The sequence below is a fragment of the Primulina tabacum genome, chromosome 4, assembly GCF_025594145.1.
Source record: "Primulina tabacum isolate GXHZ01 chromosome 4, ASM2559414v2, whole genome shotgun sequence".
Lineage (NCBI taxonomy): Eukaryota > Viridiplantae > Streptophyta > Magnoliopsida > Lamiales > Gesneriaceae > Primulina > Primulina tabacum.
This window is the reverse complement of record NC_134553.1, coordinates 47,704,214-47,731,322: the sequence shown is the minus strand read 5'-3', so window position 1 is coordinate 47,731,322 and position 27,109 is coordinate 47,704,214. Positions and strand designations below refer to the sequence as shown.

At 37.0% G+C, this 27,109-nt stretch overlaps 2 protein-coding genes across 5 annotated transcripts; one reads left to right on the top strand and one right to left on the bottom strand.

Moving 5' to 3' along the window:
• Positions 1–18,514: 18,514 nt before the first annotated feature.
• LOC142543569 (GDT1-like protein 4) lies at positions 18,515–25,490 on the top strand. Of its 3 annotated transcripts, XR_012819780.1 has the most exons (13): positions 18,516–18,805; positions 18,885–18,953; positions 19,484–19,543; positions 19,645–19,692; positions 20,805–20,890; positions 21,011–21,047; positions 21,125–21,172; positions 21,784–21,852; positions 21,936–21,980; positions 22,065–22,126; positions 22,516–22,588; positions 22,675–23,047; positions 25,351–25,490. XR_012819780.1 is itself a non-coding variant. In XM_075650918.1 (12 exons), the coding sequence occupies exons 1-12, from the start codon at positions 18,785–18,787 to the stop codon at positions 22,672–22,674; spliced, it is 624 nt and encodes a 207-aa protein (XP_075507033.1). In that variant the 5' UTR covers positions 18,515–18,784; the 3' UTR covers positions 22,675–22,721. The 3 variants fall into 3 exon arrangements, 2 of the variants coding, with proteins under 2 accessions (XP_075507033.1, XP_075507031.1); XM_075650918.1 differs by lacking the exon at positions 25,351–25,490 and having other exon boundaries at positions 18,515–18,805; positions 22,669–22,721; XM_075650916.1 differs by lacking the exon at positions 25,351–25,490 and having other exon boundaries at positions 22,675–23,223.
• On the bottom strand, positions 24,260–27,109 carry LOC142543568 (lysine histidine transporter-like 6). Of its 2 annotated transcripts, XM_075650915.1 has the most exons (8): positions 26,953–27,109; positions 26,738–26,877; positions 25,882–26,265; positions 25,383–25,776; positions 25,194–25,302; positions 25,021–25,112; positions 24,847–24,915; positions 24,260–24,483 (listed from the first exon to the last, which is right to left on the bottom strand). In XM_075650915.1, exons 1-8 carry the CDS (start codon positions 27,013–27,015, stop codon positions 24,385–24,387), a joined length of 1,350 nt encoding a protein of 449 aa, XP_075507030.1. In that variant the 5' UTR covers positions 27,016–27,109; the 3' UTR covers positions 24,260–24,384. The 2 variants fall into 2 exon arrangements, 1 of the variants encoding a protein (XP_075507030.1); XR_012819779.1 differs by lacking the exon at positions 25,021–25,112 and having other exon boundaries at positions 24,281–24,483.

The following is a 27,109-nucleotide window of genomic DNA, read 5'->3' as shown; positions in this document are numbered from 1 at the left end:
ACAACGGTTCTAACGAAACTCACACAAGAAGTTAACAATCGTGCAGATACTGCAATGAATTATTCTCAGATGCAGAAGTCATAAAGTGATACATCAACGAAAAATAATTTAATGCAATAAACAAAACTTTAAAAATAGTCATTTTTCTTACTTGCTAAGAAATTTATATTAGTTGATAATACACAAGTTAAAGTTTTCTTAAAGATATAATTGATGATAGACCAAATAAGGCAGCTTTATGACAAAGTATATTTTTGATATTATTATCATTAAATCTCACGAAAATATTATTGTAGATTTTATAAGAAGAGATGGACAACTGTGATATTGATATCATCGTGAAAATACAGAAACATTTGATAGAACATCTTGAAATGCTTAAAAACGAGTTTAACAAGTTTGTCATAAATGCAGAAATAGTGGGCATGCTACAACAAATTGATAATAGCATAATCTTCTATAAAATAACATGATGTTTATATGCTTACATACAATTATGATATATATTACAAAAGCTTATACTCAAAGCTATCAAGAAACCATTGGCTTGGAAAAGGAAATTTTTCGAGTACATGGATTTAAATTTGGAGATATGGATTCAATTACCCCTGACACAAGTGCTAAATATGGATCATTTTCGGATGAGCTGACCCAAGCAAAAGGCAAGGCTCCTGATTCTTATCCCGAGTCATCAAGTCACCCAATACCTCAAGAATTGAATAAAAGAATATCAACCTTATACCTCAAACTGTCAAGGGTAGATCTAAAGTTGATACTAACGAAAATATAATTTATTCTCTTCAAGTATATAAGCAGATAGGACCACTCAACCTCTACCCAAAGTGGCAGACAAAAGAAAAAATAGGTCACCTCACAAGTAGTTGTCCACAATAATTCACAACAATTGACAAGAAATAATGTAAAGTTATCGACCAAGTATGAAGTTCAGATATCAAATTCACCAAGAACCTCTATACATATCAAGACAGAAGGAAGTTGGAGATATCAACCATTCTGTTCAATTTTCTTCAGAATAAATTTTTTTAATATTTCAGTTTATGTGTATTGTGTTTCAAGCTACGATAAGTATCTAAACAAACTGTCTTCTTCTTTACAGGAGTTACTATTATAATAATAAATATTATGTCTGAATAAAAATACAAAGCATTTTTCATCTCTTGTTAAATTTATTTAGAAATTAAATATGTTACTCTACGCCTTGATGTAAAAAACGAAATAAGGTCGTACTATGTATTGTTGAAGGAATCTATGAGAAGAACCATCGGTTGCTACTATGTGGTTAAGCTATAATGAACAGTTTATAAAACTTCATAATACAACCCGACAACATTCTTGTCAAAAGGTAAGAGTTTTAATTTAATCTAAAGAAACACGATGAGCTAGAAAAAAATATAATAATAAGAAAAAAATTATTTGAAAAAATGTAAATAAAAATAAGATCATGAATAAAATGTGAATTTTGAATAAAACAAGTTTAATGTCTGAAACAAAATAAACTATTTTAGGCCACTAAAAAGAAAAATAACTGAATCAAGAATTACCACATTGAAGACCAAATTGGCCATTACCTCGAAAATTAACAAAATGACAAATTTTCAATTCTGTTAGCTTTTTTCATTTGTCATATGAAAATGACATTATATTATTTTTTTTATTAGCATCATGCATGCGTCAGCCAGAAATATGTCAATATTCGGTTTTAAATTTAGAAGGGACCGCCTAATGACATTTTCTTTTTGCTGTCCCGTCTTTTATTTTCTGTGTGTAATTAAATTTTCTTTCTTCCAAATAATTTGAGCAATTAATGCTCTCGGATAAATTTTGCATGCATTTCCAAAAGTATTTAAATTTAGGTAAAAACTTGTCCGAGACGGTTTCACGGGTCGTATTTTGCGAGACGGATCTCTTATTTGGGTCATCTATGAAAAAATATTACTTTTTATCCTAAGAGTATTAATTTTTATTTATTGTGAATATCGGTAGGGTTGACCCGTCTCACAGATAAATATTCGTGAGACCGTTTCATAAGAAACATACTCTTAAATGTATACGTGGCAATAAATAATTTCAATTAAATCGATTGTTAAAATACTGTGAGTTTATATTTCAATTAATTAATTAATTTTGAATCAATTATAAATAAATTGTTTTAAAAAATAACACATAACGTATTCTAAATTACCTTTAAGAAAAATATCGAGTTAAATTATTCAATTTTCACATGAAAAATATTTGCATGATTTTATAGAAAACTGAGGCGAAGGAATGAAATATCGAGTTAAATGACTTTTAGAAATTTATTATTTAAAATACAATAAAAATTGGACGAATTTGGTATACATTCCAATAGTGTTGGAATGATAATATTTTATAAACTAGTTCGGAAATAATAACGGAAGTGAACTGATTTTCATCATAATTATTATTAAAATTACTTAAATTGATTTTGAAATTCAGATTTAGTTTATTACATCAAGTTATTTTGTATTTGGATGAAGTCATTTGAAACTCACGATTTCGATTTTATTTTCATGATTAATTAATAAGTTAAGAAGATGAAACTCAAATCTATCTTTACTTATTTACACTATAATTATACTAATCACGATTGATTTTAAATCATTTTATTGTAAAAAAAAGTGAGATTGATTTGAATTTCTTTTGTGTAAGTTATCTAATGAATATAAATACGTTTAAATACATGGTTTTCAAATTCTTTAATCCAAATATATTGAAATCCATACAGGATATACTTAACTTATATATGGTTATATGTAGGACAGAGCTAGGAAAATCAAATTAGACAACGAAAATAACTTATATATGGTTATATGTGTGAGACGGTCTCACGAATCGTATTTTGTAAGACAGATCTCTTATTTGGGTCATCCATGAAAAAATATTACTTATTATGCTGAGAGTATTACTTTTTATTGTGAATATATATCGGTAGGGTTGACATGTCTCACAGATAAATATTCGTGAGACCGTCTTACAATAGACCTATTCCACAGAGAAACAATAGATATCCCATCAATTTAATAGCTAATTTGCATTAAATGGGTGTATCATGCATAAGATTTGAAATATATTGCACAATCTCGTTAATTAATTAAAAAGTATATCTGTAGCTGAATTGTTTTAATCAATCTTCAAACTTTTGAACGTATTATTATTTGGATATGCATTCGAATTCATATTGTGGCTCTTTTTTCCATTTTCAAAACATACGAATCAAACAATATTAATGTATCTGTCCAGCTTCTTAAAAATTATATTTTCTGCGTTCATACGTCCTACCGTAATTATTACATCCCATTTAACTTTCCAACACTTCAAAATAATTTAATATTACTGTTTTTGCACGCTCAAATATATTTTTTTATAATTGATTTGATTTATATTTAAATAAAAATAATATTATAATTGTAAAAATTAATAATGTGACATTCTACAATTTAAAATAATTACATATTTGTAATTTGATTAGATAATATTTAAATGAAAATCATATAATAATTGTGAAAAATAGTGAATGATTAAATTGTAATTTTGAAATAATAAACTAAAAATATTAAGAGATCACATCTAAACTCCAATAAATAATAATTTAAAATTTTAAGACTACCACCCACACAATGAAACTATTGAGATCTGATGTCACTTTTTTATGGTTCATTTAGCGAATCAGATCAAACGATACAACGTCAACAGCTTGACGTATGATAACTTCCAGGAAGTCATCAATCTCAATATTATTTTCACTCAATGCATGCTTAGCCCAACAAAATCTTAATATAATTTAGGAATCATTTAGAGTAAATTATTTGAAATAGATAAATTTGCTACAACTAAGATATATCTTATAATATAATACTTTGAATAGAGTAAAATAAATATCTATTAAAAAAAAGTAAAATCTAAATTCTAGGATGATAAACTATTATGGTTAATTAAAAAATTTATATACAATTGATATGTAGTTATTAATAAATATTTTAAGTTAATGATATCGAATTTATTATGATTCAAACTTAGAATTATGAATCCACTCTTTTTTAAATATATGAAATTTATTATGTGATAATTGGAATGAATGAGAACAGAACGAAGATGGGAAACAATTTGTACGATAAAATAATAATATTTCTTTGTTTAATATGTTTAATGAACGATGATTTGATCAATAAATTTTCTAATAAAATGAAATAAAAATTCATATTAAAACATCTAAAAAAATTAGAACTATATATGATGAATGATATCTTAGACTTCAGTGAAATAAAATCATCTAAATGAAACTTGTTAATGTATTAAAAACTTAACAGCTAAGATTATACTTATGAAATATTTATTTATTAATAAAATAGCAATTCAATTTAAAATATACAAAAAAAAATAGAATATTATATGATGAATGATTATTTTAGTAATTAAAATTAAATTTATCCAATAAAAATATTTAAAATATTAAAAACAAACTTAAACAATTTATTTATTATATTTTAAATTGTCATTAATAAAAATAAGAATTAGATCAGAGATGTTCATTATTAAGATATAAACGCAAAAACCAATCTAAATAAAAATAACAATTTAAGTTTTTCTAGTTGTTAGACTTGTTGTTTTAGTTATTTACGAATGAATTTAATTTTTTTGTATTAATTTGAAATTAGTTTATATAGATACATTTATAGTATGCTCGAACTCGATTATATCTTTAACAAGCTCAAATCAAGTTCAAACTCGATCTCAACTATATGTTTAACAAGCCGAGTTTGATCCAAACTCGTTAAACATGATAAACGAGTTATTAATTACTTCAAAACGAGCGGAGCTCGAATCTCATGATAAAAACTCCAATCGAACTTTAACTAAGCTCGAGCCTATATATATTTTAAATGATCGAGTTCGAACATGACACTGTTCAACTCAATTTAGTTCCTTTATATCCCTACTCGTCGGGAGGAATTCCCATAATGGGTATATGGTTCGGCTTCGCTCTGAATTAGTTGAAAACCCGCGGTGACCGACTGACTGGTGAGTTTGGGAAAGGAGATCTAATACTTATTTAAATAAATTCTAATAGTAAATTTTTTTAATATAAAAAAGTAGTTTAACGTCACGCTGGCATTAAAGATCGAAATGAAAGAACAATTATTTTATTTGAACGTGTTTGTTTAGCAGATCTGATTGTATCCACTTGTTGTGTATCAAATTTTGTTTTCTGTCTATAAATCTTTTCATTTGAAGTCTAAAGTCTAACTTATCAAAAAATTTAATACATGTACCATTATGAGGGTTGATTGCACCAATTGTGAAAAGTCTAAAAAAAGATAAAAATATATTTAAAAAAAATATAAATAGACTACTGATATATTATCCATTTTTTTAAAAATCAACATATTTCACCCTTATTTTATAAAAATTATGACACATTTAATCCTTTTATGTTTGATTTTTAAAAACACGACTGCAATTATTTTTAAGCAAAAAATTGTGTGAGGGTTTCACGGATCGTATTTTGTGATACGGATATCTTATTTGGGTAATTCACGAAAAAATATTATTTTTTATGCTAAGAGTACCCGTCTCACAGACAAAAGATTCGTGAGACTGTCTCACAAGAGACCTACTCTTACTTTTATATGTATGTTTTTTTGGTTTTTAGATTAATATTTTTTTATTATAGAAAATGTTGATGCAATTAGCCCATTATTATTGATTATAATGAGAGTGTATGAGAAGAGATTTCGAGTTCTAATTACACATTTTTCATTCGTCCCTTTCCTTGTACAAACATGTAAGCATTGAAAAGACGTTTGCCGTCGAATTCATGCATAATACTTAAATACATGCAATAAATACTGATATAAACGGAAGTTGTCTCCGTAGCCATGAATTATACCGGGGACAGGGAATACGGGACGCTCTGAGAAGTGGGGAGCGTACGTAAACTGAATAATGTATTATTAAAAGAAAAAGATGATGGGATGGTGATGCGAGGGAGGGCCTCAAGGTAGGAATATATTCAAAGAAAGTTAGGAGAGGAAATTAAATGGGCAATAAATAGTATGGGTTTTTTGCTTACAAGTGACCACAAAAACCCCTGCAATCATGCGTCTACGTACCCAGCTGTTACAATTTGCCAAGCCAGGCCGGAGGAATAAAGTGTACGGGTCCCACCTGCCACCTGCCCATTGACGGCCGCCGTACGATCCACCAAGCGCCTCCGTGACCCAGCTCGGCAGTCGAAAAGTTTTTTAATAAATAATTCTAATGCTTATTTGTTTACTGAATCTAAAAAATTTATAGCATCATTTTCTATGTGATCTCGCTGAAATGGATGAGTCGGATAAGGAGCTCCAACGGATCAAAACAATAATTTTTAGTGTTTAGGAATTTGAGTAAAGATAATGGCAGTGACAACACCTGCAAACAAGAAAGAAACTCGTGAATGGACGCCGGAGGAGTGTCCGGCGTAGCCACTCCGATGCTAAAGTCAGCAGGTGGAAGATGAACACAAGCAATATTTAAGAGAAAATATGTAAGTGCTTGAGAGTTAAAGGATTTTCCCCGAGTATAAATGACATTAATACCTGCTATTTATAGTAGAAAATTGGGGTAGGTATCTCGATTCTCGTGCCACCTACTAAGTATGGCAAATCAGCTGCCCATACTTGTAGCTTCTGATGACTTCTAGGACACTCCAAGCCCAAGTGGTTCTGACAGATTAGACGGCCTGTATCAATCACACTCAAGTGTGGTGCAATTCTCGAGGTGGTCCGGATAGTAGGGTACCCGGGTGCTTACTTGAGATCCCGGTTATTGTCTTGAGAGCCCGGGTTGTGATGATGATTTCCCGGGAAGAGGCGTAGTGCCCGGGTATTTGAGGAGAGTACCCGGCACATTGGCTTTGATTCGGACTATCCAAGTAATAAACCGGGTTAATGACAACCCGGATCCTTATAAGGGTATCACCACCCATCCCTAAAATAGTCGGGCTAGAGTCTTGCTCGCTGCCCCGATCGATCATACTCGTACTTTGTAAGAACATAATTAAGAATGTGTAAGAGCATCGGGGCTTCAAATATCCCATAGATGGGATGAGATACCGGGGTCTGATACCACCCGGGCTCAAGATAAAATGTCGGGGCCCCATGAATATCGGATATTTTGTCGTTTAGTTTTCTCGGGCAGTCTAAGAGGTGTCATTAAGACGCATTCTTTAGCATTAAATTCCCGTCGAAAAACGTTCCGTATTCCGAGAATCCGATAAGTTTGACACCTTGATATATGTGCACGTCCTTTCGCATGCTCGGTACAATTTACGAGGTGCATCTTGATCGTCCACGTGTATTTAGATCAACAGCCGAGATCTCCCCCCACCGCCTATATATATTAGTCCTAATATTTTCTCAAAATCACTTTCAAATTCAAAATCTTGCGGAAGCTCTTGCGAATTTTCTCCTCGCATCTCCTCCGTGCAAAACTCCTGCAATCTCCGGTGATCCTCCATCATTGAAACAGCCACACTCCGTCCCAACACCATCTCTCTTTTCAAAACATCGTAAGTTTTCTATCTTTTTCCCAAAAAATGTCAAATTCTACCTCATCTACTTCCGGAGCAAATGCGCGAGGCTCGCCTAGTGACGAGTCTGTCGCGATGCGCTTCGATTCTTCCCCTTCTTCCCCTCGCCGTCACATTACTTCCCAAGCTTCTAAAAAACCCACAGCTCACCAAACAAAACCCTCTTCTTCAAAACCTTCTTCCTTGGGTACTTCCCGTCTCCCGGGTCCTTAAAAAGGACAAGGGTAAGGGCAAAGCTCAGCCTTCTGACCCTTCTTCTATCGAGGCCCCGGGGGTTCCTTGGTTCTCCTCAATGAGTAGCACTCTGCGCTCGGGGGCAGACGAGGAACTTCGTGCTCTAGGTTCTATCCTTTCGAACTTTTCTATCCTTATACCCGGCCCCTCTGATCGGGCTGATAACCCTCCTACCGGGTATACTACTTTTTTCCGGGACCAAGTAAGAAATGGTCTCCGGTTTCCTATCCCCCCTTTCTATATCGCAGTAGCCAAGTTTTTTGGTGTGTCCATCAACCAACTCCACCTCAATTCCTTCCGTATAATTGCTTCAGTTTTTGTTCTTTTTAGGATGAATAATCTTGTCATCAACCCCATTATCCTCCATTATTTTTTCTCTTGTAGACTTGGAGACAACGCCTTTTCCCTAATCGCCCGTCTCGACTCCCGATTCCTTGATGATATTCCTTCTTCCCAGAAGGGGTGGAAAGGACAATTCTTTTATATTCAACTCCCGGGTCCTCTTCTCTGTTTGACCGGGTTTCTTCCTTCCCTTCCTCCACAACCTGCCCTTCCCAGGGCTTACAAATTCGAGGAATTTTATACCCGAAGCCAAGATTTGGTGGAGGGCAAAAAATTCTCCTCCTCTGTTTTTATTACAAATGAGAACTTGATTGCCTACGGGTTGAGTGCTCGGGCTAAGGACCCTCTTGACCGAGTGATTGACGAGGTTGCTGACTCGGGCGCTCAACCCGATAATTCTTAATATCTGAATATTGTTTCCAAAACTTGTTAATACTTACCAATTGTTATTGAACTTTCTCATGTTTTGTGCAGATAACTCGAAAATGCAGGAGGTTTTTGTCAAGAAATGGGCGGCCGAGAAGGCAGCCATGGAGAAAAAACTGGCATCCCGGAAAGCCGCTGCTGAGAAAAAACAGGCCGAGGAGGCGGCCTAACAAGCAGAATTGACTCGGGTCGAGGCCCAACGAGAGGAGGAGGCGACCCGATATGAATCCCGGGAGGATTTTGAAGATCATGTCCCTCTCACCCAGAGGAAGCGAAAGGCTATCATAAGCCCGGAACGGATCCTGGTCGAGGATAACCGGGAGGGGGACCAAGGTTCATCTCAGACAACTCGGTCAACCACCCCCTTTGTCAACAATCCAACCAACAGCCCCTCCTCATCGAGCAACCTCCCCGAGTCAACATTTTTGAGGAGGGATCCTCGGCAAGGGGGCTTAAGATTTTCAAACAACTCCTGACTCTTGACGAGGAGGCCTGTTTGAAGACTCCCGGCCCTCTGCCAAACTTTTCGAAGGCTCGAATAAGCTCTTGTCGGTAAGTTTTTCGAAGGCTCGAATAAGCTCCTGGCGGTAACCACACCTCGACCATTTCCCGAGCCAGGGTGTAGTGCCGTGGGCTTTCTAAGAACCAAGGTGCGGAGCCTTGGGCCGGAGAGCATGTCCCGGGACTTGAGAATGGTCGAGTTGTGGTTCCCCGAGCCAGGGTGTAGTGCCCTAGGCTTTTTAAGAACCAAGGTGCGGAGCCTTGGGCCGGGGAGCATGTCCCGGGACTTGGGAATGGTCGAGGTGTGGTTCCCCGAGCCAGGGTGTAATGCCCTGGGCTTTTTAAAAACCAAGGTGCGGAGCCCTGGGCTGGAGAGCATGTCCCGGGACTTGGGAATGGTCGAGGTGTGGTTCCCCGAGCCAAAGTGTAGTGCACTGGGCTTTTTAAGAACCAAGTTGCCGAGCCTTGGGCCGGAGAGCATGTCCTGAGACTTGGGAATAGTCGAGGTGTGGTTTCCCGAGCCAGGATGTAGTGCCCTTGGCTTTTATTTAAATAACCGGGGCCGAGTACCTCCCGGGATAAGATAAAAGAGACATACATAACACTCTTCTGTGAGAAAATAAATCTTTCATTTATTTCTTCCATCAAATAATTACATATATTAAGTATAATACTTTTTCATATTAAATACATTCCAAGGTCTTTTGAGAAAACGGCCCTGGGCATCTTCTAGATAAAAAGATCCCGTACTGACCCTCCGGGTGATCTTATAGGGTCCTTCCCATCGTGCTTCCAGCTTCCCAACATCCTCGACATGGTTAACTTTCTTCATGACTAGATCCCCTACTTGAAAGTTTCGGATCCGGACTTTCCTGTTATATGATTTCATAACCCGGCTCCGATATTCTTCCATTCGAATGAATGCTCGGTCTCTTTTTTCTTCCACCAAATCCAACTCCATGGCCCGGCTTTGATCATTGTCGTCCGGGTAAGATTCTACCCGGGAAGACGTTTGACCGATCTCCACTGGAAGGACTACTTCAGAACCATATACCAAGTTAAAAGGAGTTTCTTGAGTAGGTGCCCGGGGAGTGGTTCTATATGCCCAGAGAACACTGGGTAATTCTTCGACCCAGTCCTTTCCTTTACCTTGCAGCCTAGTTTTAAATGCTTGTACAATGATTCTATTCACAACTTCTGTTTGGCCATTAGCTTGATGATAGACAACAGAGGTGAAGGACTGAGTGATCTTCATTTTCCGGCACCATGATGTAATCTCTTTGCCCTGAAACTGTCTTCCATTAATTGAGATCAGTCTTCTGGGTACTCCAAACCGTCATACTATGTTCTTCCATAAAAATTTTAAAACTTCCTGCTCAGTGATCTTGGCCAAGGGCTCAGCTTCCACCCACTTAGAGAAATAATCTACAGCCACTAGCAAGAATTTTTTCTGAGCCCGGGCAATTGGGAAGGGGCTCACGATATCCATGCCCACTGATCAAAGGGGCAAGATGCCCAAACAGGCTTAATAAGAGTGGCCGGGCTATGTTGAAAGTTTGAGTGGTGTTGACACCCTTCACAAGCCTGGACCACTCGGGTAGAATCTTAGCTAAGAGTTGGCCACCAGAACCCGGCAAGCATTGTCTTCCGGGCCAGAGATATCCCTCCGAGGTGCTCAGCGCAGCATCCTTCATGGATTTCTCGGAGGACGTAATCCACTTCTCCCTCAGATAAGCATTTTAATAATGGTCCCTGGAATGATCTACTGTACAAGACATTATTTAAGAGAACAAACCTGGGAGCTTGTCTTTTGATCTTTTGAGCTCGGGCTTTATCCTCGAGCAGTTCTTTACTTTTAATGAATTTGATCAATGGTGTCATCCAGGAGTCCTCGGGTACTGGTACTATTTCTTCCTCGGCCGAAAGTACCAACCGGGTAACATGCAAAACTTCTCGGGTGCTAGCCTCTGTCAGAGAAGCAGTCATTTTTGCCAGAGCATCAGCCTTTCCATTCTCCTCCCGGTGTATTTGTTCAATACTCCAATCCACAAAGGTTTCTGCTTGGGCTTGAATGAGATGTAAATATTTGAGCATCCTGTCATCCTTAGCTTCATAAATGTCCTTTATCTGTTGAGTGATTAGCTGTGAATTAGAGTACATAATAATCCGGGAAGCTTCAACCTCCCGGGCAGCTCGGATACCGGCGATGACAGCTTCATACTCGGACTCATTATTGGTTACCTGGGAATCAATCCTTAGAGCCAATTTAATCTTCTCTCCTGGGAGAGATATTATCACAACCCCCACTCCACACCCAGTAAGGCTAAATGCCCCATCCACAAAAACTCTCCATACCTCTTTTTCCTCGGGTTGAATTATCTCGGATAAGAAATCTGATAAGGCTTGCGCTTTGATGGCAACCCTAGGATTGTATTCAATGTCATATTCTCCCAACTCTACTGTCCACTTGATCATCCGTCCGGATACTTCTGAATGAGTCATGATCCTGCCAAGAGGACTATTGGTAAGAACAATGATTTGATGTGACAGAAAGTAAGGTCGTAGCTTCCGGGCGGTCATGATCAAGGCCAAAACAATCTTCTCTATTTTATTGTACCGGAGCTCGAGGCCTCTTAGAGCATGGCTGACATAGTAGACATGCTTTTGATCAGAGCCTTCTTTTTTTATTAGAACCGAGCTGAAAGCATACTCCGTAGTAGACAGATAAACGAATAACTTTTTCCCGGGCTCCGGCTTTACCAATACAGGGAGCTCTGCAAGATGAATCTTCAAGTCCTGAAAGGCCTGTTCATATTTCTCATCCCACCCGAATTGTTGGGCCTTTCTTAAGACCTGAAAGAAAGGATAACTCATGTGTGCTGACCGGGATATAAATCGAGACAGGGATGCAATCCTCCCGGTCAGCTTCTGTACTTCTTTGACAGATCGGGGAGATGGCATGCATAACACAAATTTGACCTTCTCCTGATTCACCTCAATCCCCTGGTCTGTCACTATGAAACCCAAGAACTTGCCACTCTTGACGCCAAAAATACACTCGGCAGGGTTAAGCTTGATCCTATAATGCATTAGAGTGGCAAAGGTTTCCTCCAAATCCACAATGAAATTTGCGACCTCTTTAGACTTGCCCAGGATATCATCCACGTATACCTCCACATTCCGGCCCAATTTCTTCTCAAAGACTCTGTTCATGAGATGCTGGTAAGTAGCCCCTACATTCTTTAACCCGAAAGGCATTACAACATAGCGAAATGTACCTCCCGAGGTGATGAAGCTGGCTTTATCTTGATCACTCTTGGCTAAGGGAATTTGATGATATCCATGGTAAGCATCCATGAAACTCAGTAGTTCAAAGCCCGAGGTGGAATCCACCAGTTGGTTAATCCTGGGCAAGGGGTAATGGTCTTTGGGGCAAGCTTTGTTGAGGTTGCGGAAATCTACGCATATTCTCCACTTCCTGGTGGACTTAGGTACCAACACCACATTCGAAAGCCATGTAGGAAATTGAATTTCTCGAATGTGGCCGGCCTTCAGCAGATCTTTCACTTATTCATCAATAACTTTATCATTTTCAGGACCAAAGTGCCTCTTCTTTTGTTTTACCGGGTGAGATCCCGGGGGAATATTCAATTGATGCTCCAATATCAGGGGCGAGATCTCTGTCAATTCCTGTTGGTACCAGGCAAACACATGAATATTAGCTTTTAAACAATTGATCAAACTAACTCGGGTGGATGCACTGAGGTCCCGAGCCACCCGGATTTGCTGACCTAGCCTGACTTCTATCACCTCCTGCTCTTCCTCAGCCACAAAATGAACCTATCCCTCCTCCACTACTCTTCCTCCCACTTCATCAACTCTCGCTCTCTTCCCTTTCCTCCTGGTTTTGCTTTGATCAATCCGAACTGCTTCCACATAGCATTTCCGGGAAGAAGGATGATCTCCCCGGACTTTTCCTACCCGGGCTCCCACAGAAAATTTGATCTTCTGGTGGTAAGTGGATGCCACGGCTTTTAATTCGTTCACAGCTGGCCTCCCCAGAATGATGTTGTATGATGATGGGGAGTCCACCACAGTGAAAAAGGTCATCACCGTCTTTTTAAGATCTGTGGAGCCCAATGTCAGTGGCAGGACAATCTCCCCTTCAGGGTAAACCAAATGGCCAGCAAAACCAAAAAAGGCAGTCTCTACAGCTTCCAAATGATAATCATGCAAATCTATCTGTACAAAGGCATCTTTAAAGATAACATTAACAGAGCTGTCCGAGTCCACGAAGACTCTCAAAATATCATAATTGGCTACCCGGGCTTGGATAACCAGGGCGTCATTATGGGGTAGATTAACCCCTTAAATCTTCTGGGCCGAAACTTATAACCGTCTCATCTCTCCTCACCCCTCCACTTCCATACAATCCCTCCTACTCCTTGACTTCCTCGCCCGATTGGAGTCTCCATCAGTGGAGCCTCCTGATATCATTTTAATCAACCCCATGGCGGGGGGCGAATTCTTCTTTCTCTCCGACTCGGGCTCTCTCCTTCTCCCGGGCTCGCTCCTCGGATTACTTCTTATACCTCCTCCTAAGGTACTGGACCCTGGCTGTCGAGATGTCCAGGGAGGCAATCTCAGTCTCTTATTGGCTTGACTAGGCTCCGGGACAGAAGGTAAGACATAATCTTCCTTCAATGTTTTGCAGTCCTCAGTGTTGTGATAACATACTTTGTGGAGAGTGCAAAATCCTCTCTTCTCTGGTCGGGATAGTTGATAATCCGGGGCCAGATCTCTACTGCATTCCTGAACCTCCCTCTCCCGGGCAATCTTTAGAGGCACGTGGTGAGAAAAGTGCCCTGGATTACCCGTCCTCTGTCCTTTCTCCTCGGGATTAGACAGCCGATCCCCTCTTTCCTTCCTTACGGCCTCCCTCTTCTGTTTTTGGGCTTTCTCCATATTGATATATTTTTCTGCCCGGGATAATAAGTACTCGAAGTCCCCGGGAACTTTCTTGGTCAGTGATTTGATAAATTCACCCTCCCTCAAGCCTTGGGTGAATGCAGTCGTTTTTGTTTCAGTGGCACAAGTGGGAACATCCAGAACCACTCTAATGAATCTTCTGATATAAGCCCTTAAACTCTCCTCCGGGCTTTGTTTGACCTCAAAAAGACTAAAAGCAGTCTTCTTGAATTTTGTTGCTACTGCTGAAGTGGTGTGAGAACATCTTCTGAAAGTCTTTGAAAGAATGGATGCTTTGAGAAGCCAATCCCTCGAACCATCTCTGAGAAGAGTCTACTAATGTTGTCAGGAACACCTTACACTTGATTCGATCAGTGTAACAGTGTAACGTGGCCATATTCTCAAACCTGGCCAGGTGTTCTTCGGGATCTGCATTGCCATCGTAATCCTTTATTTTGGCAGATTTGAAGTTCCCGGGAAGGGGTTCCCGGACAATGGCTTCAGCAAATGGGCATTCTCTGGCGACTTCCCGGGAAGTACTCCGGCTCTCCAACTGCCCTTCCAGGACCTTCATCTTTTGCCTTAGTTCTAACAATTCTTCCGCTACAGTTGGAGATTCTGACTCGGCACTAGACTCCTCGTCCTCTCTCCTCATCTCTTCCTCCTCCCTCAACTCTTGCTGCTGCTCCTGCTCATTCTCCTCTTCTCTTGGAGGAGTATCCTGGCGTGAATGATTTCTACGGGCCATGGACTTATCCATCGCTTCAGAATCATTCTAACCAAATCCTCCGGGGTCGTGGTAATAAGATTGGATCATGTGGGAGGAGCACCACCACCTTGTCCCGAAGTACGAGCATTATCAGCCTGAACCCGGGAATTATCCTGGTTAGTTCTTCGCGTATGAGCCATATCAACGTCTTAGTCTCAAGTTCCCATAGACGGCGCCAATGATGTGATCTCGCTGAAATGGATGAGCCGGGTAAGGAGCTCCAACGGATCAAAACAATAATTTTTAGTGTTTAGGAATTTGAGTGAAGATAATGGCAGTGACAACACCTGCAAACAAGAAAGGAACTCGTGAATGGACGCCGGAGGAGTGTCCGACGTAGCCACTCCGATGCTAAAGTCAGCAAGTAGAAGATGAACACAAGCAATATTTAAGAGAAAATATGTAAGTGCTTGAGAGTTAAAGGATTTTCCCCGAGTATAAATGACATTAATACCTGCTATTTATAGTAAAAAAATGGGATAGGTACCTCTATTCTCGTGCCATCTACTAAGTATGGCAAGTCGACTGCCCATACTTGTAGCTTCTGATGACTTCTAGGACACTCCAAGCCCAAGTGGTTCTGACAGATTAGACGGCCTGAATCAATCACACTCGAGTGTGGTGCAATTCTCGAGGTGGCCCGGGTAGTAGGGTATCCGGGTGCTTACTTGAGATCCCGGTTAGTGGCTTGAAAGCCCGGGTTGTGATGATGATTTCCCGGGAAGAGGCGTAGTGCCCGGGTATTTGAGGAGAGTACCTGGCACATTGGCTTTGATTCGGACTATCCAAGTAATAAACCGGGTTAATGACAACCCGGATCCTTATAAGGGTATCACCAATTTCCTATGTATTTGTATTATTTATTTATAGAGTTATGCGTGGTATGCATTTTTGTTCAAACTATATATATATATATATTGTACATTTCAAAAAATATTAAGTCGAGTAACTATTATATTGAGATGCTGAAAATAATATGGAATTTTGTTTAAAATGACGAAAAAAGAAAGGGCAAAAACTTGTATGAGGACGGTCTCACGGATCGTATTTTGTTAGACGGATCTCTTATTTGAGTCATTCATGAAAAAATATTACTTTTTCTGGTAAGAGTATTATTTTTTATTGTTAATATCGGTAGGGTTGACCTGTATTACAGATAAAGATTCGTCAGACCATCTCACAAGAGATCTACTCAAAAGAAAGAATAGATTCTAATTTTGTCAATGAGTTTATATCGACGTTTTCAATCAAAATCGTGATCAAGTATTTACGATTGGATCTTATTTTGCATGCACATAATAAATATATTTTTTTATCATATTAACTTATTATTATTAGATAATAACAATTTTATATTCTTTTATTTTAATTTTAAAGAATCATTTAATTGTTTTTGGTATGTGCTAAAACTATTTATTTTTTTGCTATATCTAAAACTATTTATTTTGATAACTACCACCTCGTAAGTAAAGATTCGGAGTAAAAACTAAGAATTCCGAACAATTGACGTATTGGTCATGAGATAAATACGATGCTGAATTAGTAGTCGCATCGACATTTATTTTCGTAGAAGAAACGTCGCTCTCCGTTTAACGACATACACACAAATTTTCGCCAGATAGTGTCGCGATTTCTTGTTCTTTCTTCACGTAGATTCACCAAATAGTGCAAAAAATCAAAATCGAAAACTGACTTTTATTTATTTATATGTTGAAAAAAAAATTAGGTTTATATAAGTTTTTATTTTCAACATTTCCTAACATATGTTTTCAAAATATAGTTTAAAAAATATTGTGAATAACATATGATACATTTATTTTTTTAAATATAGTAGATTGATATGTGATATAATGTAATTGGAGTTTTTAAAAACAGTGATGAAAACGTGGCAAAAAAATATTTTTGGGGATTAAAAATATAAATAATGAAATATAATCATTTAATGGAAATATAGTTTCATCACAGACAATTTAATTTCAATAGGCCGCATATTTGATTTGGGCCTACATTTGGGATGGGCCTACATAGAGGTCTTGGTGGAGCCCAATTATTAGCCCATTTTATTACGATCTTATATTGACATTCCATTTTTGGTTCTATTATTAGTTCTATCGAGTGAAACATCAAACATGTGTAGGTGATTTTTAAGCAAATTTTGGGTGAATTAAATTAAAAGTTTAAAATTTACGAGTAAAATTATTTGGTTTTTCGTTTTACCAAAAAGTTGATAACTTAATTATATTAAATTATATAGCAATTCAAATGTCATATAGATAACACAACCCAGATGCTGAAATCTAAATTGAAAAACTATTATCAACTAAAACTTTTGATTAAGCATTTATTGAAGAAAACTTGAAGTTAATGACGTGCGTCATTTATATGTTTTTTATTGTGTCATTGAGAGTCTCATTCTCGTATGTTACGTTAATGTTAGTCTATTTTGAGTTATATATATATATATATTGCATATTGATTATCTTTTGCATGTTTCGTTTTGATTTATAGATGAATTAATGAAGGTAAAAAAGAATTGATCACAGAAGTGTGAGTAGAGCTCGCTGGGGTTGAATGGCTGATGGACTTGATTGCCGAGCGCAAGAGGAAAATGAAGTCAAAAATTCGAGAGGGCTCGCTCGGACAGGTGAATTTGAACGCCCCATCTCTTTTAGAGGAATTGAAACAGACTTGTGGACATATCAATGACAATTAGGAAAAGAAGAGTTGCCACACGGAGATAAGACCCGAGTTGAAGAGGCAAAAAGAAATCGGTATTTTCACGTGATGTTTCTTTTTTCCTTCATTTCTCTTAGCACTTTTAGTTTGAAAACTTTGTTTTGATAATTTTATTAAGATGTTTAGCAGCTAATTTTTTTTATATATATTTTTTGGGATTTAAAGAGATCCTGCCCCGAGTTTTTTTTTTTTAATTTTAATTTTATTTGATTATCGACTTATATTTCATGCTGATTATATTATCGTCTTTATTTAAATCATCAAGGTGTAACTAATTTTTTTAGTATTTTATATTACGAGTAAGTTCAAAAGAATAATTTGTAATATGAACGAGTAATATAATTCATGGATTTACAATCTGCATAGACATGTGAAATTGAATATATGTTGATAGATATAGTCTAATAAGTCAAAAACTAAGGGATTCATAAATCGTGCATGTAATCATGTCTGATAAATAATTAAATAAGTTTAATTATTTCATTGAGTCGATTTAGTTTAACTTAGTTTAAAAGAGTGTGTGAATAAATTAGGGAATCTTGTCAGAAAAATGATCGATAGTTGATATTAGTTATTTGAAATAAACGTGAGGTTGATGAACTGAAATTCCTAACAAATTTATTATCACTTGATGATTTCCATTGATTTGATTTTATTGAATGATAATAATATTTAAATTTTTAGTAGATAAATTCATATCAAATAATCGTTTACATTCGCTAAATAATAAATTCTCAAAAATAATAATTGTGCTCAAAGTCACTGTGAGAACGATACTTATACTCAATACATTATTATATAACTTGACTCATGCACTTACAATTATTTCAAACAACGAAATTTAAAATTAATTTTAAGAATTTTTCGATGCAAGAAAAGCCCGACTTTCAACCAAGTGGCTTGCCAACCGGTTCAGTTCCGGTTCTAAACCATGGACCTTTGGTCAGGTTATGTGGACCGTTGACCAACATCCGGTCCGACTTGGACCGGATCCATTTCTCTTACGCTTTCGGGGAGAGGGAGGTTCGCCTGCGTAGGAAATCCAAAGAAGACCGAGTCTATCAGATTCGAGTTCACCAGTGAGTGAACTCGGATCACAAGACTCACTGGTACACCTACTAGTACCCTTCCAGTATATACACGTATAAAGATCTTTGATTTTTCCAGAAATCTTTTGCTTTCGGGTTTCGATCGAAATGGGTTCCTCTGTTGTTCAAGTAAGACTCGGCTCTTGTCTTTGGTTCCGACGTTTTTGGTTAACTAAATAATTTTTTTTCTGTTTTTTTGTTGCTTCAGGGATTTACGAAGTCGTTGGCAATGACCGTGTTATCTGAGATCGGGGACAAGACATTTTTTGCAGCTGCCGTAAGATAATTTTCTTTCTCAGTTTCTACTGGGAATTTAGTAGTAGGCATTTTTGTTTGTTATAACTGGTTATTTTTGGAGAATTTGATTTTAAGTAGTTTTTATATTGATATCCAAAATTCAATGCTGATGAAATAAGAGTTGATGTTGAGTTCATTATCGTTGTTATGATTAATTTAATTTTGATGTGAATTATCTATCATCAGCTTGTATGTTGGTGGCAGCTGGAAGCAGAGGTGTTTGGGATTAATTTCAGTGAAAGATTTTTTTTTGTGTAGTCGTGAAGTCTGCCATTTTATTTCTAATTTAACAGAGTACAAACTAGTATGGTAATGGACTGGCTTTGGATGAATGCAATGGTGATTTTAAATTGTTTTCTGTCTGGAATAGAAGGAAAATGACCCTTTTGGAATAGAAATTTGAAAGTTAGCTCTGCTTTAAGAAAGTGTGTCCTGATTTAATGAAAACCGCCGTAGTTTTTGCTTTAACCTTCAGTTTTTAAAATCTTGACGTTAGCATACTTGTTTCAGATCTTGGCCATGCGTCACCCCAGAAGACTTGTGTTGTCTGGATGCCTTGGAGCGTTGATTGTACGATTCTGGTTACTTCTCCTAGATTTCAACTCCTTAATGTTTTGTGCTTGTCCATTTTTCAAGTCCCTCAAGTGACCTGGAATATTTGTTCATTCTAGGTCATGACTGTTTTATCAGCTGTTGTTGGCTGGGCTGCTCCAAATCTGGTAAGCGTTTTGAAATTCCATTTACCTTCTTTTTAAGAGAAATTGTAATGTTATATTGTAATTTTAGGCGGTTGAACGCAGAATAGATGTATAAATGTCATACAAAGTGACCACAATTAAACTCCATGTTCTATGTGGTTCCGTCTTGAATGCCTGCATCTACGGTAAAACGACCAAAGGGCTAAAATTTCTTACACATTTTAAAACAAAATAACATCTTTATATAATGTGAAAATTTATTGGGATAAATATGGTGGAAACATTTCCTAATAAAAAAACATTAAAGTTATATTGAAAATGTATAATACTTTTATTAATATCAAATCTGATCCTATAATATATGATATGACTTCTATCCCGAGTTTAGTAATGTGTCCTTTAATGTATCCCGACTTCTATCCCGAGTTTAGTAATGTGTCCTGTAATGTACAACTAAGATTACAGCAAAGCATGTTGATATATTACCTTCTTAGCTCACATTTGCAAGCAAAACTTGCCCTTCATCAAGCCGATTTATTTATCAACTCTCCGGGTTATCGACTTAAGAATGTTAGGCCAGTAATTATTCTAAGTGACAGTACATGGTATTTTGCCCATGGGATTAACATCATGTTGACATTATATTATGAGATTATCCTCACAACTGGGTTCCATTTTATGGGGATGAAGGATCCCCCATAGCAATATTGGGTTCTGGTACGTGCAAGCGAGTGTCTGACCCTTAAATTTAACCTTTTAAGTTCTGATCTATTGAGGGTCACAAACAGAGCAACTGGTCATGTATCATTGCGCTTGAAAATAAGACTACGGTTGCTTTTGTGGGCTGGTCGATTCTTTGCTTCTATCCACTCTACGTTCCTGTGCTTAGGGATCACTTAACTTGGCACATTCATGGATTTTACTTGAAGGGTTGGGAATTTTGACTTTAAGGTCATATTCAGTTTCGTTTAGTGTGCATGCTGGCTTGATAATCATGGCATGCGTGAGACACCATGGGAGAATTGATCTCTCTTTTTGGGGGAATGCTGACTATTCATTACGGTAAATTATCATTGTTGGTTATCATGATTCTATGATAAACTTACAGATGCTTTATACTATTATCGATGCAGATCTCACGCAAATGGACTCATCACATCACGACATTGTTGTTTTTGGGGTTTGGCTTGTGGTCTATATGGGATGCATTCAATGATGGGTACTTGGTCGTTATCCATTTATTCTTGTTTTTACTGCTCTGCTGCTTGATAGAAATTTGATAGTGTTCAATGTTTCCCTCATAAGGGTATTTTGTAAATGTTTTCACTTTCACTAACAGGGAGACCGAGGAATTTGATGAGATTGAGAAAGAACTTGTTAGTTTGTTTCGTGTTTTGTCTCATTGTTGAAGTTATATTTGAATCTCACTCATTTCACCTAATTGTGTAACTAGAATGCTAATTTTGAAATCAAAGGCGGAGCAACCAAAGAGCATAATAAGGTAATGCGATAAACCTTCTGCTTCCCGTTCTTTAAGTTATTGTATATTAGTTATATTTTAATGCTTAAGATCTTCGTTCTTGGGTGAGAGTGGCTTATAACTGCAGTTCACTTGGTGGACCTGGCTGGGTAAGGGCCAAGGGGTGTTAATCGCCCTATAATTTAGGGCCAGTTGTTTGAAAATACAAGTGCCCCAAACTAAAATTTCAAAAATATTGTATTATTCTGATATTATATTCGATCATTACATTGGAAACACAACAATATACTAAAAACACATTATGCAGCAAAATCACACAATAAGATTCATGACTTGTTTTAGAATTTTAGATTATTCATAGGCAGAACTTGTATAGCCTATATTCTTGTCACATGCTTCACCCATTGGAACTTATTAGCGGAAATGAATGCTGCAAAAAAAAGTATATTATCTCAATTATGTTCTCTAGTGATGAGGATACAAGTTATATTTGGTTGACCAGCTTCCATATTTATTAATTAAGGTTCTCTTCTGATTGAATTGAGATCTGACATTTTCTTTGATGTGGGATCTGCCATTTCATATTTGATTATTGATTAATTCCAGGATATCTTTCTTGTATTCTGTTCCAGGATGCTGATGATCTGAAGAAGCAAAACCCACCTTTTCTTACTCAATTTTTGTCGCCTATCTTGCTGAAGGTTCTTTACTAAATTTTTTATAAGTGGGATGCAAAACCCAACATATTGATAATTAAATAATTTGATTTTTTTTTTTGCTGCAGGCATTTTCCATTACTTTCTTTGGGGAATGGGGTGACAAGAGTCGGGTATGTCCATATTGAAGATGCAATTTTTTGGTTACTTTGCATGGTAAGGTTACTTGTTTAACATTAACCACAAACATTTTCCAGCCTGCTACAATAGGTTTGGCTGCAGATGAGAATCCATTAGGTGTTGTTCTAGGTGGAATCCTGTAAGTTCGAATTATATCCGTGTCTTATAGACTACATGACGTGTATATTTCATGCTACGTGTTTTAGTATCATTTGTGGACTCATGCTATAAACTTTGCCTGATTGGTACATTCACCTCCCTTTTGCGTGCTAAGTTTTTGCACGTATGTCATTTATTACTAATAATTTGAAAATTTCTAGTATTCTCACATGTTAATTTGAAGTTTTTTGTGTTCGAGTTTACTATGTGACAAAAATAACCTTCATCTTCATAACTCATTATGAAAGGTACTTTAATCTCGGCTACCAGCCTACCATTTTATTTTTTGCTCTTTTGCTGGTAGTAAGATGGTAAAATTTACCTGCTTTGTGTAGTAAATCGTGTTTGATTTCGTTCATGTCATGTCAGAGGACAAGCTTTGTGCACCACTGCTGCAGTCTTGGGAGGGAAGAGTCTGGCGACTCAAATATCTGAGAAAATAGTAAGTTTGTTGACATTTATCAGACGTTTGCTCCTATAAGAAGACACTCCTGGTCGCCTATACTTAGAACTGTATATTGATTGTAGATCGCACTCTGTGGTGGAGTTCTTTTCATCGTTTTTGGAATCCAATCTTTTTTTTGACTGTTGATTCATCATGACTTCAAAACAAAGGCCAATACGAACTTCTTTTGCCAAGTGAAGTGGTTCTACTGAACTTCCTTGCATCTGTTTATTCACAGACAGAAACTGAAGATAACTTGCATACCAGTCCTTTCAATTAACCCAATTAACGATGTGCCTCATCACAGTTCACTCTTTTCAACTTGGATCATTGAATGTGAGGCATCTACCAATTCGCCGTTTATGATAACATCCTAGTTATCTTTGCTGTTTGCTTTTACTTCATGGTGAAAAGGGGGGCGCACATGTAGAGCCTATCCACTTCATCTTCTAAAAGGTACCATTAGTTTTGTTCATTTATATGTTTCCTTACTCATCCTCTGTTGCATCTTTGTTTTATCTCGTGTTACATTAGTTCTGGTGCACATTGCATACATAAGTAACACCATCAGCTTGGACACACTCGTTACGCATGCAAAGCCTTTAGGGTTTTAAGAATTTTGTATGTTTAAATTTGCATTATCTAAGGTGCGCTTGGATGGAAGGATTTGATTTGGAGGGAATCACAGTTGCATTTACATAAGCTAAGAGTGTAGTGAATTTAAAATCTATTTATTATAAACTCTTCCAAGAAATCAAATTACTTTTAAATTCATAACTTCAAATCACTTTATACCAGCAAAACCTAAGAATCATGCTATCCTGTTGTTCATTGCCCTCCCCTGCCCATCATATATTTCTTCTAGTGTATAATATGTATATTGGGGAATTAGGTAAAAAAGTGAACTCTAAATTCAGTTGCATGATTAGAAAAACAAGGGACGGTACTCCTAAAACGTTGGAGTTATTTTATAAAACTCAATTGATGATATATGAAGTAGATCATATTCTAATATGCAGATTTTGCTCTTATTTGGCATGCACATGTATAGGTAGTGTTGTCTATTAATGTTTTGGTGTACAAAAATGTCCCACTTTCGAAGAGAGTTTGTTTTTTGTCAATAATATAACGATGATTTTTTAGACGACGCTCTTTTTCTGTTTTCTTGTAGCCTTTTTTACCTGCTATTTGGATAGAAAGATTTCAAATCCGTATCTCAAATTCATTCTATTTATTTTGCTCAAAACTAGAATGAAAGACTTGAAACATTGTATTTCTCAAATATAGTTTTTTGTTTCAATTTGAAATTCACTTCTCAACTTATTCATTTAAAATCCATGAATTTACAGTCTTTTTTTTAATTTGCAATCTTTTTATGAATCTAAATCCTTTCATCCGAAGGTAACATTATATACAATTAAACGATAATAACAAAATAATTTATCAACTCTATAATCAAACTATAGAAGCAAACTGCAAGCAATTAACTCACGCGAGGGACTTATCTGTTTATAAAATATCTCTTCCACGATTTAAAATTGTGAATCTTTCGCATCAAAAGTCACACACAACCTCAAATTTGTTTAAAGTGATCAAATCAATTCCGATACTTTAACTAAAGAAAACGATGGTGGTGTCATTTTGTCCAGGTGCATTTGGAGACACAAGTAATAGGAACTCCTTCCACCATTAATGGAACATGTAGGATATCTATAATTATAAAATATATTTTACAAGTATTTTGCAGACTTGCAGAGTAATGAACACACAAAAATCAGCACAGCACTCAAATTCTATGAATAGAATTCGTAAGTAGAGGCATCGGTTATAATATTTCTCAGGCCGCTAATGGTTGATGCCAGCATGATGAACACTCCCACAACTATGCATGCCTGAAGGAAAATTATTTTAAATAAGAAAAAGTAAGAGAAAAGCTTTGATTTCTTCGATATAACCGAACTTATATACTGAAAAAGAAACCGAATGAAATAATTGATATTTTGCTAACACCTAGTTGAGTAGGTCTCTTGTGAGACGGTCTCACGAATCTTTATTTGTGAGATATATCAACCCTATCGATATTCACAATAAAAAGTAGTATTTTTAGCATAAAAATTAATAATTTTTCATGGATGACCCAAATAAATCCGTCTCACAAAATACGACCCTTGAGACCGTCCCACACAAGTTTTTGTCCACCTTAATTATATTTATGCAAAGGAGGTAGTTGACTTCTAAGTTCTAATGTAACTTACCCAATTGATAATCCAAGAACGGCTGAATCTCTGTGGCTTCTTCAGTTTTAGCCATATTATACTAGGCAGCTGCAAAAAAATATATCCAATGGTAATGTAATTCATATATGAAAATTTTGGAGCCTCGACGGGAATTATAAAAGCATAAACAGAGTACTAATTTGGAGGGCTCACAAAGTAGGAAGTTGGAGCAAACCCAAATCCACCAAAGAAGCCAAGAAGATCACCAAAGAAAGGGAATGTCACACCAATAAAAAGCGTAAAAGCTGTGATATTTTGCTCTTCTTATTAGTAAATATAATTCCAACAAATTTAATTCATATGAAAATTCATGATAAGATTCTCACCTACATAGGCAGAACGGACAATGAGCCTAAGCACAATTCCAGAAGAGATTATGTTATATCTCTTTGAAATTGTCCTCTCAACCAAGTCAAATACTGGCATTGCATAAACCTGTAAAACACTTTTTCTTCAAGTTTACTTGCAATTCTTTCCTTGTAGAACGTGAAAACACGACATATATGACTGTGCACCTGATAGCTTCCAATGACATGTACCACCACCATCAAGTTAGCAGAAGCGATGAGCCATGCTGGTTTCTGAAGTGCGACGAGCACGTTATCAGTAACGTCTTGCCCGAACGCCCAATATCCAATGAGGGCGACGGGGAAATAACAGATCCCATTGATGAAATATGCCCAAACGGCTCCTTTCCACATTGGAACTTTTGAGGGCTTCTCAGGAGTAGATGGAATGGTGGCCTGGATTTCTAGCACAACAGCATGTCCAGCATAGGCGAATGTAACTTGCCCTAAGGCGTTGAACACACGGAACATGTAGTCAATAGAACTAGTTTTCTTGTACGCGTAGCTCACGTTTGGGACCTGTCCATGGCTGAGGCTACCCACCCATGCTATAGTTGAGTAGCTGCAAGCAACCAAATGCAGGTAGTCAACAGAACTAGTTTTCATGAAACATGGCATTTTCTTGGTAAAAATCAAGAAACATAAAGTATGATTTCCTTTTATTTACCTTAGTGACATGATTGCAGCAGCCAACGAGGCACCAGAAACAGAATTGAAATCTGGCAATTGAGAGAGAAAAAAATGGAGACCTCCGAAGATGCAAATCCAGTAAGATTGCCTGATTGGGGTGCAGTTAGAGCAGGCGATTTCCATGAATTTCTTGAGGCACTTCCCTCCGGTCACCATGTACACAATGTCACATCCCACCTGTACAATAAGCTGCTGAGGCAGTACTATCCACGCCCCCAGCGTCGGCCCAAAGGCGTGTCGTCCCAGATCGTAGTACCGGTCGAAACGCACCCCAGGCTCGATTTCGTGTAGTTGTATCATCTGCCACATCGTGTTTAAGGTGATGCACCAGGACAGTGCCAGGATCAGTGTTCCTGGACCCCTGTTTCCAAGTGATGTTAGCCAAATAAGTTGATGAAGTGAAGATTATTATTTCTGAGTAGCAAATATAGTTCAACAAAATATATGATCTTCCCTCAACCCAAATAACGTATATTATATATATAACCTTCGGAGAAAATGATAATCTGATTTACTATTTTTTCCACCTCACTCTATAAATTTCAAATATAATTATTCTCTCTGTATCTAAATATAATTCTCAAATTTTATTCTACCATCTCGTCTAAATTGACCACAAACCAATCTGACAAGGCAGAATTTCAAAACAAAACAGGAATGAGAGACGAAATCAATATCTTCAAATTTGTGGTCGTTTCAAGCACACTTACCGGAAAATTATTGTTATTTTGAAATTTGAACACAACACTAGGTGGGGGAAAAAAACCTTGGTACATAATACAATCACACAAACTCATACATCCACTCGAGAGCAGAGAGAGCCTCGTACGTACCATCCTAAGTAAGCCATGGCATACGGCAAACTGAGCACGCCCGCACCAACCATGGCCGTGACCGAATGAAACGTCGAGTACCACCATTTCCCCTGGCGCGAGGGACCCTTTCCTGCCCACGTTTCATCCGATGGAATTTCCTACATAATACAAATTTATGTGTTCTGAAAAACTTTATCTCATACTAATAATAAATGATGATCGGTAAAGTTCACCTTGGGTTGCTGCGGCGTGGATGACACCATCTTCTTTCGTTCTGCAACCGAAGCAAAGCACATCAAGAATGCAGGAGTTGATCAGTGCCTATCATCACGTATTTGTAGTGCTAATTAGTTGTTCCATTTGATTTTTTTTTGATCATTTTTTTGGTGG